Source organism: Cydia pomonella, chromosome 17, assembly GCF_033807575.1.
Source record: "Cydia pomonella isolate Wapato2018A chromosome 17, ilCydPomo1, whole genome shotgun sequence".
Classification (NCBI taxonomy): domain Eukaryota; kingdom Metazoa; phylum Arthropoda; class Insecta; order Lepidoptera; family Tortricidae; genus Cydia; species Cydia pomonella.
This window is the reverse complement of record NC_084719.1, coordinates 9,670,040-9,685,526: the sequence shown is the minus strand read 5'-3', so window position 1 is coordinate 9,685,526 and position 15,487 is coordinate 9,670,040. Positions and strand designations below refer to the sequence as shown.

At 44.0% G+C, this 15,487-nt stretch overlaps 1 protein-coding gene across 1 annotated transcript; it reads right to left on the bottom strand.

Moving 5' to 3' along the window:
- Positions 1-188: 188 nt before the first annotated feature.
- LOC133527059 (ubiquilin-1-like) lies at positions 189-15,385 on the bottom strand. Its single transcript, XM_061863948.1, is given in 12 exon segments — positions 189-3,716; positions 4,210-4,342; positions 4,637-6,949; positions 7,307-7,420; positions 8,002-8,184; positions 8,186-8,280; positions 9,156-9,263; positions 10,174-10,312; positions 12,986-13,129; positions 14,632-14,729; positions 14,845-15,031; positions 15,156-15,385. Coding segments are annotated over 10 exon segments (1,644 nt in total). The 5' UTR covers positions 15,258-15,385; the 3' UTR covers positions 189-3,716; positions 4,210-4,342; positions 4,637-6,475.
- Positions 15,386-15,487: the final 102 nt, after the last annotated feature.

Here is a 15,487-nt window from a genome sequence, read left to right as displayed (position 1 = left end):
CACTTAGTAAACCGTTTTCTCGCTGGCATTGTAACAAACTCGCTCTTTACTCTGATCACGGTTGACTATTTTCGATTTTTTCACAAAATAATAAACAAATTTTACTCAAGGTAGGCATTTACTCAAGTCTAAAGATAGGTATTTTAATAATGCTAAGAATGTTTTGGAGGGTAAAATAAAACAATCAGTAATTTACTTTGTTAATAATAATTGCATTCTGTCACATAATAATATTGTTACACCCAGATTCATATGTTCATATCATACGATTTCAGACATTTCTAGCAATCTAGACATTATACGCGCGTTTTTTTGCATTGAAAACATTAAGAGCTGACATGAGGCATTTTACGCGCGCACGTTACCGTGCGTCAGTGTTGGCCGAAACGTTAATGCAATTAACCATTATTGGCCAATAACCATTAGGTACAAATTGAACCATAAACTGTAACCGTCCGTTACGGTTGAGGTTCAATTTATAATGGTTAATTGCAATTCGGCCAACACTGCCGTGCGTTGGCGTTCGCGTAAAACTCGCCAATGTACCCTGGCTGCGGCCCGTTTCATGGAAGATTATTTGTATATTTCTAATGAAGGTGTTAATAGTAGATTGTTAACCAAGGGATAAAAGGCACCCATTTCAAACTTTTGAAATGGTGCTTTTCACCCGAGTTAAACACTCTACTTTTCATTTCGAATACGAGGAAAGTAAAATACATTTGCTTTAAAACGCGGCTAAATATAAACTGCAGTAGTATTTCTTGAGTGTACTTTCAATTCACAACTTAGGTCAAATTATCGTTATTTATGGAATGGGGAGTTAATTATCAGAATGGAAATTGTACAACAAATCCATTTAAAACCTAAATTTTAATTGCTTAAAGTAAAAAAAAGAGAAAAAACGTACTTAGAAAGTACAGTGCGCTAGAGCAGAAATCGTATCGTTTTCTGGACACTTTTTAGAACAACGACCTACTTTCAGAGCATGAGAACAACACTCTCATGAAACGGGCCCCCGCTCTACGTCACTTGCAAGCAACATTATTAAATATTTAGATACATTAATTCACGAAGGCTCGTACGTTCTGTAAAAAACAGGACCAAATTGTACCATCATAAAGTGTTGGACGCACTATCGTGAATTAACGGATCTACACATTCCGAGCTAAATAAATCGTATAAGCATATTTTAAAAACTTACAACTTGTTACTCATAACAAAAGCCAATTACAGTATTTTAAATTACTGCAGTAATTTTTCATGGTGTAAAATTTTCATAGATCCTGATTACTGTTTTATTATAGTCAAGTGTGGTTACATTACATCATAGTATAAACCAAATCCGCATTTTTTAGTAATAAATATAGTCAGGGTGATCGTGGACATATAATGCGTATACTGAAGTGACTAATAAATTCATTTTTAAATATAATTCTGGGTAATTTAACACACTCCCCACAAACTGAGCAACAGTACTCTTCTATACTTTTTACAACTTAAATTTAATGAATTCGCTATAAAACCACTACAAAATAATATTAAAGTATTATCATAGGCTACAAAAAGCTAAACTCTTATAAAATAGTTTACCACCACAACGATTGAAGGATATCTCAGGTAAATGAAGGCAATGGACAAGCGAAAAGGGACTCTTTACAGCACACCATTTAAGACAAATGGCGTGATTAGTTTTCACTAACCCCCTTATTCATAAACGTGTACGAAAGTTACGATGCTGCTAATCATCGTTTGTCCCTTTCCATCATACCAATACGTCGGAAAGGGACAACGATGATTAGCAGCATCGTAACTTTAGTACACGTTTATGAATAAGGGGGTAAGTATTTTAGTAAATATGGCGCCGCGAATTTATTTGAAACCAACCTCTAGCCCCAATATAAATTTGTGACAAACTGTAATTCACGATCAAACGAAAACAATACAAACATGAATAATAAAATAGATGCTACGATAGAAACAGACACATATGTGTAGACACATCCATTATTGCTGAATTGCGCTTCCTTATCTATTTACTTTTTCAAAGGAAAATATTTACATAAACAGATTTACTTAACGCAACTGAAAAATTATATTTAATCGTTGAAGAAATAAAATAACATAAACCACTATTATATAAATTATACCTCAGAAATATTTCTATATTTCTTTGGGGTATCATAGAACACAGAAAACAACGGACGTTTTTCTATAATATTTATGAAATTCCTATTTTTAACAATTTCCTTTATAAACTAAAAAACAAGAAGGAATGAATTTTAGTTGCGATATAGGAAACACCTATACAGTTGCATAGACACATTTACATGTACTTGACGGTCTCTGCAGTCAAGCCTCGCGCGCTGCGGCACGCCCGACAAACCTCTGCTTCAAAATGGCACTATAGAAATATCGAGCAGTCATCTTCATTCTCAAGAGCCTTAACACTCGCTACCTCTACTAAATGCCCCGTATCACTTATGCTCAGTCGGCAACTCTATATAAACCGACTTTGTCTTTATAAAATTATCCCAACATTTTCGAGTGTTTCGATAGAGCCATTTCTAGCCATATTGATAAATAGAATCACACAACTTCCACCACAATGTAAATAAAAAATAGTGCAAATACCAATGGCCGCTCTCCTGGTACTAGCGTGGAACTGTTCTCAATATAGTATTCGTCGCCAAAACAACAAAAACATTAAAGACATTCAAAGTTAGGCATGAGACTAATAATTATGGTTCAGTGTCAAAATATGGAAGCAGTTTACATTGGTTGCTGTATATTTTAAACAATGTTGCATTAATTCTTGCAAAAGATTTATTATACAGAAGCCTAGGGACACACTCTCAAACCGTACCAACCATGTCAGGTGAGAGCAGTTTACCATCTAAAAAACTAAAACTTCAAAGAGGACAATGAAAGTCGTATCTTGTGTTTGAAACTGAAATTACCTGAACATCAACTCTATTCCTTCGAAAATAAATAAATCAAGTCACTCATCTCATTTCAAAATAATGTGGCTAAGGAAAGTTGAACCCCTTAAATTATAACTATTATAAGGCAACACTATCTGTCAAAGACTATGCACAAGCCAAATGTTGTCGCGTGATGGTATCTAGTGGATTCAATTTTCGTTGACTGGACTAGTCTGTCTACGGATGGTATTCCACATGTCCAATTTCTTTGTCTAATGTGCATTGCGTCTCACTCTCTCATTAAGTAAAATGTGAGATGCAAATACACATTGGACCAATAAATTGGACAGGTGGCATACCATCCTACGCTAAGTTTGCACCGATTTTGCAATGATTATATCTTAACACATGTCATGCGTAAGAGTTTTATTACCACGCTTTTATACACTCTACAGGTAGTTACAGGCACCATCGTCTACATTGTTACAGTGCGACATGAAAGAGTAGAAATGAAATGGAACTAAACAATTTACATACAAAATTGTTGCCATGTTTATGCATTTTACGTCAAAAATGTGAGTTACGAAGAAAGTGGCGCCCTCATTTATTTTCTACTCTTTTATGTCGCACTGTAACTGCGTGGCTGGTACCAGGAGAGCAGCTGTATGCTGTATGTATACGCGGCCTACGTGTGTGTGTGCGTGCGGGCGCCGCGGTGTTAGCTCATGGACAGCTGCCCCAGCGCCAGTAGCCTCTCCACGGCCGCGTTCACGTCGCCGAATGTTGCGATTAGAGCTGAAAACGAATAATAATTATAAAAACGCCATTGTTTCAACAGTCTGGCTGGCTTCTAGGAAACTGTGTCACTTCAAAAAATACTAATAGTTTGTTTGTTTTTTAGCATTAGAAAAAAAGGTAAACAATGTTGACGTGTAAAGACCCAGGGCCTCTACGCCTCTATGGCTTTTGGAATTCCTGACATACCAATATTACTCATTGGCTAAAATGAGCTGGTGGTGAAACTAGAGGCTAAGTGCTTCTCGTTTTAACTTACACAAATAAGCCACATCAACTTTGGCCTGCTAAGATAAATAGCAGACTTCAATGAAAATTGAATGCAAATTTGTATCTTAAAATCTTAACCTGAAAGTTCCATTTTCACGTTCATTTGTTTTTGAGATACCGCCCAGAAGCGCCCTACTGCGAACCACGTTCGACGTGTTGCCTCTCTGTTGCACTTGTAAATTCGTACATTAGAGTACAAGAGCTCTACTCTCTGTATACAAACCTTGCAGATTTGCCTCCCTGTTGAGGAAGCCCATGGCTGCTAGTTGCTCAAGCTGCTGCGAGTACCGCTGCTCGGGAGGCTGCGAAGAGTTGTTCTGGTTGTTGGCCATGGCGGCTACCATCCGCTGCATGAACTGTAACAACACCACACGTATATGTAAATGTGAGTCAAAGAATATTTAAAAAATCCAGATTTTGATGGAGATACATAGCAACAATTTGCACACATCCAAAGTCGCTGGCAAACGCCAGTGCAAAATAAGGCGTTGTGCGGTGCTACACGTTATGGTCACTGGCATATGAAATGCTAATGCTTGACAACTTACTCTTCCCTCTTGCTTCATATTGCACAGTCTAACGAAAGTTACGAGTAACAATGCATTACATGCGGCCCAAATTGTAAGGGCGTTTAGCAGTTAGGTATGTACCTGCGAGAAGAGCTCCTCGTTCTGCTGCTGGCGCGCTTGCGGCGCGGGTGTGGACGGCGGCGGCGGCGCGGCGGGCGCGGCGGTGGCGGCGCCCACGCCGAGCCCCAGGTTGTTGACGAGGCTGTAACAAGGCCGTCAGTACCTGCGAGAAGAGCTCCTCGTTCTGCTGCTGGCGCGCTTGCGGCGCGGGTGTGGACGGCGGCGGCGGCGCGGCGGGCGCGGCGGTGGCGGCGCCCACGCCGAGCCCCAGGTTGTTGACGAGGCTGTAACAAGGCCGTCAGTACCTGCGAGAAGAGCTCCTCGTTCTGCTGCTGGCGCGCTTGCGGCGCGGGTGTGGACGGCGGCGGCGGCGCGGCGGGCGCGGCGGTGGCGGCGCCCACGCCGAGCCCCAGGTTGTTGACGAGGCTGTAACAAGGCCGTCAGTACCTGCGAGAAGAGCTCCTCGTTCTGCTGCTGGCGCGCTTGCGGCGCGGGTGTGGACGGCGGCGGCGGCGCGGCGGGCGCGGCGGTGGCGGCGCCCACGCCGAGCCCCAGGTTGTTGACGAGGCTGTAACAAGGCCGTCAGTACCTGCGAGAAGAGCTCCTCGTTCTGCTGCTGGCGCGCTTGCGGCGCGGGTGTGGACGGCGGCGGCGGCGCGGCGGGCGCGGCGGTGGCGGCGCCCACGCCGAGCCCCAGGTTGTTGACGAGGCTGTAACAAGGCCGTCAGTACCTGCGAGAAGAGCTCCTCGTTCTGCTGCTGGCGCGCTTGCGGCGCGGGTGTGGACGGCGGCGGCGGCGCGGCGGGCGCGGCGGTGGCGGCGCCCACGCCGAGCCCCAGGTTGTTGACGAGGCTGTAACAAGGCCGTCAGTACCTGCGAGAAGAGCTCCTCGTTCTGCTGCTGGCGCGCTTGCGGCGCGGGTGTGGACGGCGGCGGCGGCGCGGCGGGCGCGGCGGTGGCGGCGCCCACGCCGAGCCCCAGGTTGTTGACGAGGCTGTAACAAGGCCGTCAGTACCTGCGAGAAGAGCTCCTCGTTCTGCTGCTGGCGCGCTTGCGGCGCGGGTGTGGACGGCGGCGGCGGCGCGGCGGGCGCGGCGGTGGCGGCGCCCACGCCGAGCCCCAGGTTGTTGACGAGGCTGTAACAAGGCCGTCAGTACCTGCGAGAAGAGCTCCTCGTTCTGCTGCTGGCGCGCTTGCGGCGCGGGTGTGGACGGCGGCGGCGGCGCGGCGGGCGCGGCGGTGGCGGCGCCCACGCCGAGCCCCAGGTTGTTGACGAGGCTGTAACAAGGCCGTCAGTACCTGCGAGAAGAGCTCCTCGTTCTGCTGCTGGCGCGCTTGCGGCGCGGGTGTGGACGGCGGCGGCGGCGCGGCGGGCGCGGCGGTGGCGGCGCCCACGCCGAGCCCCAGGTTGTTGACGAGGCTGTAACAAGGCCGTCAGTACCTGCGAGAAGAGCTCCTCGTTCTGCTGCTGGCGCGCTTGCGGCGCGGGTGTGGACGGCGGCGGCGGCGCGGCGGGCGCGGCGGTGGCGGCGCCCACGCCGAGCCCCAGGTTGTTGACGAGGCTGTAACAAGGCCGTCAGTACCTGCGAGAAGAGCTCCTCGTTCTGCTGCTGGCGCGCTTGCGGCGCGGGTGTGGACGGCGGCGGCGGCGCGGCGGGCGCGGCGGTGGCGGCGCCCACGCCGAGCCCCAGGTTGTTGACGAGGCTGTAACAAGGCCGTCAGTACCTGCGAGAAGAGCTCCTCGTTCTGCTGCTGGCGCGCTTGCGGCGCGGGTGTGGACGGCGGCGGCGGCGCGGCGGGCGCGGCGGTGGCGGCGCCCACGCCGAGCCCCAGGTTGTTGACGAGGCTGTAACAAGGCCGTCAGTACCTGCGAGAAGAGCTCCTCGTTCTGCTGCTGGCGCGCTTGCGGCGCGGGTGTGGACGGCGGCGGCGGCGCGGCGGGCGCGGCGGTGGCGGCGCCCACGCCGAGCCCCAGGTTGTTGACGAGGCTGTAACAAGGCCGTCAGTACCTGCGAGAAGAGCTCCTCGTTCTGCTGCTGGCGCGCTTGCGGCGCGGGTGTGGACGGCGGCGGCGGCGCGGCGGGCGCGGCGGTGGCGGCGCCCACGCCGAGCCCCAGGTTGTTGACGAGGCTGTAACAAGGCCGTCAGTACCTGCGAGAAGAGCTCCTCGTTCTGCTGCTGGCGCGCTTGCGGCGCGGGTGTGGACGGCGGCGGCGGCGCGGCGGGCGCGGCGGTGGCGGCGCCCACGCCGAGCCCCAGGTTGTTGACGAGGCTGGGCGCCGCCGTGCGCAGCTGCTCCATGCCCTGCTGAATCTGCAGCAGCGCGTTCAGGGCCTGCAAGAATGTTTAAATTACGTTTAGTTACTAGGAACAACAATTTAGGAAATAAATATTCCCTGTACCACCACTAAGTGATGAAGTCAACATCACCTCAGGGGTCAATAGTGGAATATTTTTGCTTTCCTTTTCATTGCCAAAATTACGTTGAGAATAAGTAATGACATTTTTACAAGTTACATTTTGTATATATTATCCAGAAAATGTGATATCTTTAATATGCAATCACTCTTTCGAAGTCAACTACCACTGAGGGTCACTTCCATTTTGCGCCAATCATTTGACGGCGACGGCGTAGTGAGAAAAACGGTGCATGCGTCTAATGAATGTATCTGTTGTCATGTATGAACTTACCTGAGGATTAGACATCATCTGCTGCATCTCAGGGTTCTGTAGCTGGGCGAGCATCTGGGGCATCATAGTTCGCATCTGCTCTTGGAGTTGGGGGTTGTTCGCGAACATGGGGTTCTAGAAAAATAAACAATATATTTATACTTATCAATTTCGATATTCACCTTTATAGATTTTTACCATGTTCTGTGTGTTGGAAGTATTAAGGTTTCCCAATAGAATATTTATTCTATAATTCGTGCGTTCAGGTCCAGAAATAGCACAATTACAGAAATTAGGCCTTGATTACTGTATCACATTTTCATGTATCATACCCAGTGAACCCGGTTGATATTACGTAGCCTGATGAAAAGTATCAAGAAATTACAATTTTATTTTGTATTAAGCAGAAAAGCCAGCAAACGATATCACAAAGCTTAGAATAAAGGAAAAATACATTTTGTTTGTATCACAGTTTTGCATACTTTAATGGCAGTAATTGATGTATCGATTTTGTCGATAAAATGCATTTTCTATCGCAGCTATGATCCATTTCATTTGTTCTTGTTTTTAGGCCAGTTTAAGTTGCACCAACCAAAAGTCACAATGGACCGGACTGTCACTCGACTCGTGAAAATTTAGCGAATTAAAGCGATTAACGTTTCGCCGGGTGACATACGGTCTGGACCCCGTAGGAGACGGTCGACGAAGCCACTGACCTGGTTGATGAGCCGGCTGGCCATGTCGGGGTCGGCGGCGAGCGCCTGCAGCATGCTGTTGGTGTAGGGCGCCGACAGCATGGACTGCACGAGGCGCGGGTTCTCGGACATCTGCTGCAGCAGCGACTGCATGCCCGGCGTGTTGATGAGGCCGGGCCCGGAGCCGGCGCCGCCCGCGCCGCCCCGCGCCGCCGCCGCCGCCGCCGCCGCCGCCGCCGCGCTGCCACGGGTTCGGCAGCGGCTGGCGGTTCTCGGCGCCTTGTTGCGGGTTGGTGCCGTCTGATACAAAGTTTACAAACGTTTTATAAAATGTAGTGTTGTGTTTTGAGGGGTTTTTTAATGTTGTTAGATCTAATGTGGGCAATCGTTGGATGGCAGGGAACTTGCTAACGCTATGTAGGTTAGTTTTTAGGGTTCCGTAGCCAAATGGCAAAAAACGGAACCCTTATGGATTCGTCATGTCTGTCTGTCTGTCTGTCCGTCCGTATGTCACAGCCACTTTTTTCCGAAACTATAAGAACTGATACTTGGTCTGTCGAAACTTGGTAAGTATAATAGATGTAATCTGTGAACCGCATTAAGATTTTCATACAAAAATAAATTTTGGGGGTTCCTCATACTTAGAACTGAAACTCAAAAGTTTTCATCAAACCCATACGTGTGGGGTATCTATGGATAGGTCTTCAAAAATTATATTGAGGTTTCTAATATCATTTTTATCTAAACTGAATAGTTTGCGCGAGAGACACTTCCAAAGTGGTAAAATGTGTCCCCCGCCCACCCCTGTAACTTCTAAAATAAGAGAATGATAAAACTAAAAAAATATATATGATGTACATTACCATGCAAACTTCCACCGAAAATTGGTTTGAACGAAATCTATTAAGTAGTTTTTTTTAATACGTCATAAATGGTACGGAACCCTTCATGAGCGAGTCCGACTCGCACTTGGCCGCTTTTTTGTTTTATCCATCTAACTCCATGCGGTAAAAACCCATTTATAATAAATAAGTTTTACAAATCGATTTATGATAAGATTCAAGCTTAAAAGTATACGACACCTCACATAGAACTTATTATTATAAAGGAAATCCTTGTATGGCGTGAGCACTCTAGGCATACTTATTTCTCTATGTCCTGTACAGACTACTTACCCGAATTATCCACTAGCCCCGAGAACGGGTTTCCGGCCATACTACTGGCAGCATTCAGCATGGGTTCTTGTATGTCGCGGTACATGCGTTGCAATGCGTTGTAACCTCCTAAAATACACGAAAATTATTAAAAATCTCGCTCTAAAACTTAAATTCACAAAAATACTACGCCTTGTATTTTTCTCAGGTTAGTGCGAAGATATATAATGATCTCGCCAGATATCGCGAAAATGGCAGGTTCAAATTGGAAGCAGATTGCTAAAATTGCATCGATTGGCTTACTTAACCTAAGTCAAGACAAGAAAACTAATATAGTTAAACAAGGCCAAGTTAAGATCAGAAAGTCTTCAACATCTTCGATCGTACGTTCGTCTAATTGCCTCTCGGTCCTTGAATATGTAAGAGGCAAATAGTCGAACAAACGATCGATGACGTTAGCGGATATAACCCAACTAATACAAAAGGCAGGCATATATGGTATGGCTGACTTCCACTATATTCAAGAGAAATTCTCTAACCCCTTTTTCGGTACTTGCCGTACTCGGGATTTCTATGTTACATATTGTTCGTTTCCAAATCTTCCCTTCTTCGAAAATGGGCAATCGAGCCACATTTAGGTAGATGGAATTCAATGAAATTTTTGATAGGTTTCAGACTATTTAATTACTAGGACTAAAATTTCTTAATCGATCTAATATCACAATGGTCGGTATATGACGAAAACCACATGCAAGTTCATACACTGTTTAAATGCGGATTTACACACATATGCGAACAACCTACTTGAACAGCGGAAGCATTCCACGGCTGACCCAACGCATTTTATATTTCGATTATTATTATTTTTCGGCGTTTAAACTCGATGATTATTATTTGGGCATATTTTTGACCATTTGTCACAGAAAAAGAGACTTGTATAAGAGACTCTTATACTTACCTGCAAATCTTCAGAAAATTCGTGTTTGTACGGGGTAACGCTAGACAACTTCATGGAAGGCTCCAGCGAGACAATACGTACCCGGGATACTCTCGAGGTTGGATAGCGCGCGGTCGTGGGAGCGCATGAGCTCCTGCAGCATGGCGGGGTTGCGCGCCAGCTCCATGGTCTGCCGCAGCAGCTCGGGGTTGTTCAGCATGTGGCTGATCTCCGGGTTCCTCTGTGCACATTTATATCCCATTTACTAACCTAATTATAAATTACAGCCTGTCCACTCAGTTGTCCGCCAAGTTTTACGTGAAGTATGACCTTACAATATATGGCACTGCCAAGTTAACTATAATAAGCGTGTTATTAAGTCCCAGTAAAATGAGAGTTTGATTGGCTAATTTACTACCCTACCACAACTATCATTTTAGTACAAAACCAGATTGATTGGCTGATGTGTTTAAAATGTTTGCCCTTCGAGCAACACCGGCTTCCGACACGTCGGACGGGAGGAGCCCAAGCGATATCTTACCGTACAAATCGTTCTGGCATTTTTTGCGGTAGGAAACGTGCACAGTGCTCTCATGCATGCATGCACTTCTCACTCATTACTGCAGATTAACACTCTCGCCTCGTGGCTCGGGACGAGCCGCTCGGCTCGCGGCTAGTCGTGTCTCGGCCACAGAACCTAAGCTCGTTGCGCTAATCGATTTTAAACACAAGCAGCACGGTATAAGGCCTGTCACAGAATGAAAAGCAGAACGCGAATGTAAAGCGAGCGCATTCGGTCAATTTGGGCGCACGTTTGAAGCAAGAAGATTGTAAGCGGCGTAATCTCGAAAATCGAAAATATCGATTGAAATAAAAGCACTTAGTACTGCAATACAACACTTATCAAGGTGTTTGATAAGTGTTTCTGAGAGTTATAATTGCTTCTAGTTTGCCTCATGCAAAATGCTTGATGTCCAAATTTACTCCAATGCATCTGTCCTACTTTTTAACTGAGTTGATTTAAAAAAAGGCCGAGTCTCAAACTAAGGTTATTTTTAATAAGGAACCACCACAAAATTGCCTTATTAGCCAACATGGTTAACATATTCACCGCTGAGCTACGGTCGTAGTGTTATGTCATGTCATAGCCGATAACATGGGTTTCCCAGTATGTAGCGGAAATGTTTCGTAGAGGCAAAATGACGTGTCGTCATTAGCGCTGAATGGCTTAAGTGGTAGGGTTATAAATGGTGATGATTTTTAATTGAGTAGTTATTCTATTCTGACAACCATCCGAAAACACTCATTTTAATCATTAGCAAACAATGCCATTTTTTCTAAACTTATTATCATATAATTTAAGACCAAAATATTACAACTCTTACCCAGCAGAATACCATTCAAATCAAAACACCTTTTGTCAGTATTTTTTTGACAATTTGTTTTGCTAAACTCTATCTATACTATTAGATGTGTTCAATTTATTCACAACAGATTTTTAATAAGTTTCTGGCAGACATTTCATTTTTGGTACAAGCATTTATCGCTGACTGTACTTTTCTCTCCATTAGCAACTAATACTCATCAAGAGAATTCTAAATCTTTACACAGGCAACTAATACTCATCAAGACAATTCTAAAAACGCCAAACTCAATTGGGTTGCGTTGTTTTATCACAGAGTTCCTATGGCTATCTTCTGTCTGCATCATCAGAACAGCTCAATGATACCATAATATTGCACTGTCATCCGACTTACATATGTATGCAAATTTTCAGCTTCATTGGAAGTCAGGAAGTGGTTGAAATTTAACTTGCAAGATTTGACTCCTACATACATAGGTACATTGCAAGTTAATAAAAAGCTTGTAATTTAAAAGAAAGTGTACATGAGTGGACAGTGGTATTCTCAAGGACCAATCTAAGATATCTGAATATTCCTAGCCAACAATATACAGTCAAGGAATTTGATTTATGTACTATTTTCTACGCCTCTGATATGATTATCACTGTGACACTGTACATCAAATATATTGTTGTTTCTAACTGCCTCAGTTAGAAAGCAATTTATAATATGAACAATAAATAAATAAGAAAATACATAATACATTACTATATAGTTTACTATGGGAAGTACCTGGGCCTTATGAGATTAGAAATTGTTCCCTGAGTCATTGAAATCATATTAAATATATTTTTTTCCGTTTAAAAAACTTTTCCTGTTTGCTGGGACTCTTTACAATCTTATTTTACAGTTAAACCCACTTAAGAAGATTCTGAAGAGACCACGCCAAAAACGCGCGGAAAAGCATATTTACTGTGAAAAAATGTATGAAAAGGAGTAGCTGAGACCAGTGTTGATTGGCATATTATGCGGACAATTGTATGAAACGTGATTGTATTAAGTAGTATGTTTACATGTTTTACGAAGGCCAAAGAACCACCTATCCAAGCAAGGGCTAACTTGGAAAATTCCCGGAAAAAGGGGACAAAGTCGCCCACGTACCACCTGGAGGCGCACAGTGGAAAAGGAGGCTGTATCAGTTAGCCTGGCTAGGCGGAGCTGGAGTAGGCCGCGCTGGATCGTGAAATATGGAAATCCCTTCTGAGAGCCCTATATCCCTGATGAGGCATAACAGGATACCATCATCATCATCATCATGTTTAAACCTAAATTAGTGTGCCTTCACGGGTCGAGAGCATTTTTCCGCTCATACTTATCATAATTTTTTGTTTAATCTCTTTGTAATCAATTAGTGATAAAATAAATATAAAACTATTAGAAAAAGTAACAATTACAAAAATATCGTGACAAATGTACAATGTTTAAGAAATCCCAGTTTTTTCGCCGCCACAGGCGTCAAAATGCTTATAGCATGAGCACCCTAGGGTTATTTTTACAGCTTCTAAACTTACAGCCATAAGGTCTTGCATCTGCGGGTTGGAGGTGATGAGCGTGCGCATGTTCTCGGGATCATTCATCATCTGCTGGACCAGCGGGTTGTCCAGCACCTGGCGCAGCATGTCAGGGTTGGATAGGAGCTCTTGTTGCATGCGGGCCTGAAATTAAACTTCTATGGTAGTGTCTGACCGAAACCAGATTGTTTGCTGTTTTTTGCCAAAACCGAACCATTGGCCGAAACATGATTTTTTGCTGAAACTTGCCAATCCCGGAACTTCAGTTGAACACTGCTTAAAATGTTGGGATGCTAGTGAATTGATGTTTCTTCTATGATGAAACTGATGAATTCCAAATTTAGCTGGTAAAAAGTTGGACTAGTGTATGCTTAGAATGTTTTAGCGCTTAAGAATTGAAAACCTAGGTGGTCCAACATTGAAAACATTTACACTGCTAGTAGTGCTAGTTCTTATGTGGTTGAATTTTTGTTATATATAAATTAAAACCGGCCAAGTGCGAGTCAGACTCGCGCACGAAGGGTTCTGTACCATTATTAAAAAATGACTCTTTTGTATGGGAGCCCCCTTATTTATGTTATTCTGTTTTTAGTATTTGTTGTTATAACAGAAATAGATAATCTGTAAAAATTTCAACTGGCTTATTATCACGGTTCATGAGATATAGCCTGGTGACAGATAGACGGACAGACCGCGGAGTCTAGTAATAGGGTCCCGTTTGATCCTTTGAGTACAGAACCCTAAAAAGGAAAAAAATGGAGAGAGAGTTTATTAGGGTAAACATTATACAGTTATAAAGCCATCAGACTTGAAGTCCTCCTTGCAAGTAAATATACTTGTATCAAGATAACACACTTTCATAAACAGATTTTACACGTATTTGCAATCAGGAAGATTAGGAAATGGTATTACTTCTTATACTAATAATGTTCCATGTCCATTGTATATTACAATCTGTTGAACTACTTGAACATTTGTTTTTATTATATTATATTATATTGTTTAATACACTAGCAGCTGAAAGCGTGTATATCACTGCACTTGTTTTTTTTGTACGATTAATGTTCATTTTGATAATTTTAAATGTTTGTCAGAATCAGAGTGAGAATGAGCATACGCGCGAGGAACACAAAAAGGCGGGCGCGTTTTCCTCGCCTGAGCCCGTTGCCTCGACTGAAGCACGTCTACACTGGCCGGTTTATGCGCGAGGAAATTGCCTCGTTCGCTTTGTGTGGACCCACTTATATACAAATACTTAAATACATAGAAAAGATCCATGACTCTGGAACAAATATCTGTGCTCATCACACAAATAAATGCCCTTACCGAGATTCGGACCCTGGCCTATTTGCTGAATAAATGTTTGATGTTTGACTACCCACTAGGCCAGACTGATCATCAAAGCAATTAATGCTAATATATTGATGTTGTAATAGAATGTGTTGCATTTTTGGATGTTTCACACTATTAATTTAGAGTCATTAATATGAAACCTGATTATGTATTGTTATTCTCATTAACCGCTTGGTCTTACTATTTAAATATTTTGGTCATTCACAATTTGATTGTACTATTTATTTATGTTTTAACTTTATTTCACACTGTAAGTTCAAGGGCATTATTTCTAGTCAGAAATAATACTTTACCTGTAAGTCCATAAAAGTGCTCTGTCCAAGACCCAAGCTCTCAAGTCCAGCTAAACCTCCTAATGAGTTCAATCCAAATGGGGTAGCTCCAATATCAGCTGAAATTATAATTTGTTATACTGGTAAACACAATAATTAAAAACATGACAAGGTGACATAGCATATATTGAATAGGTAGGTATAGTGTTGTATACACGTCAGTTGATTGGTTACCTGGGGGTCGGCGCGGGCCGCCCTCCGGCTCGGGCCGCGGCGGCGTCTTGATCACGAGGTGGACTGTCAGCCCGTCCTTGATGTTGTGCTGCTTCAGCGTGTCGGCATCGTTCATGATCTTTCCGGCAAAGATAAGACATAGCTGCTCCGGTTCCGCTCCGAACCGCGGTCCGAGCGCTTCCTTCAACTGAAATCATCACCACAAATTACACTCCCGTTGCCTAATGATTGAATAAATGTCGTCACTGATTGCGTATGCAATATCTGTGTTATTACGCCATGAGTAAGGTTTCCGATGGTGGCGTACTTACTTTTCTAATGTCGGCATCTTCTTCGATATCCACTTGTTGTTTTTCTTTTGGGGTTTTCACTGTGATTGTAATTTTTTTGGGATCATCCTGGCCTTCTGCCATTTTGGCAAATATAGATAGATGACTGGACTTTGGCGGAAAACTGAAAATATGTACAAGCACTATAGAATTTGACGACTCTCGTTGACTTGACTTGACGGCTCATAAATTTCTTGTCTATGACAAATTTATTTGTCTATAGCATGTTTGTGTTGCCATGCCTTTACAAATCACACTATTTAGGGTTGTGACGGAGCGGCAAAAAATACCGGTTTTTGGAACATATGACGGTA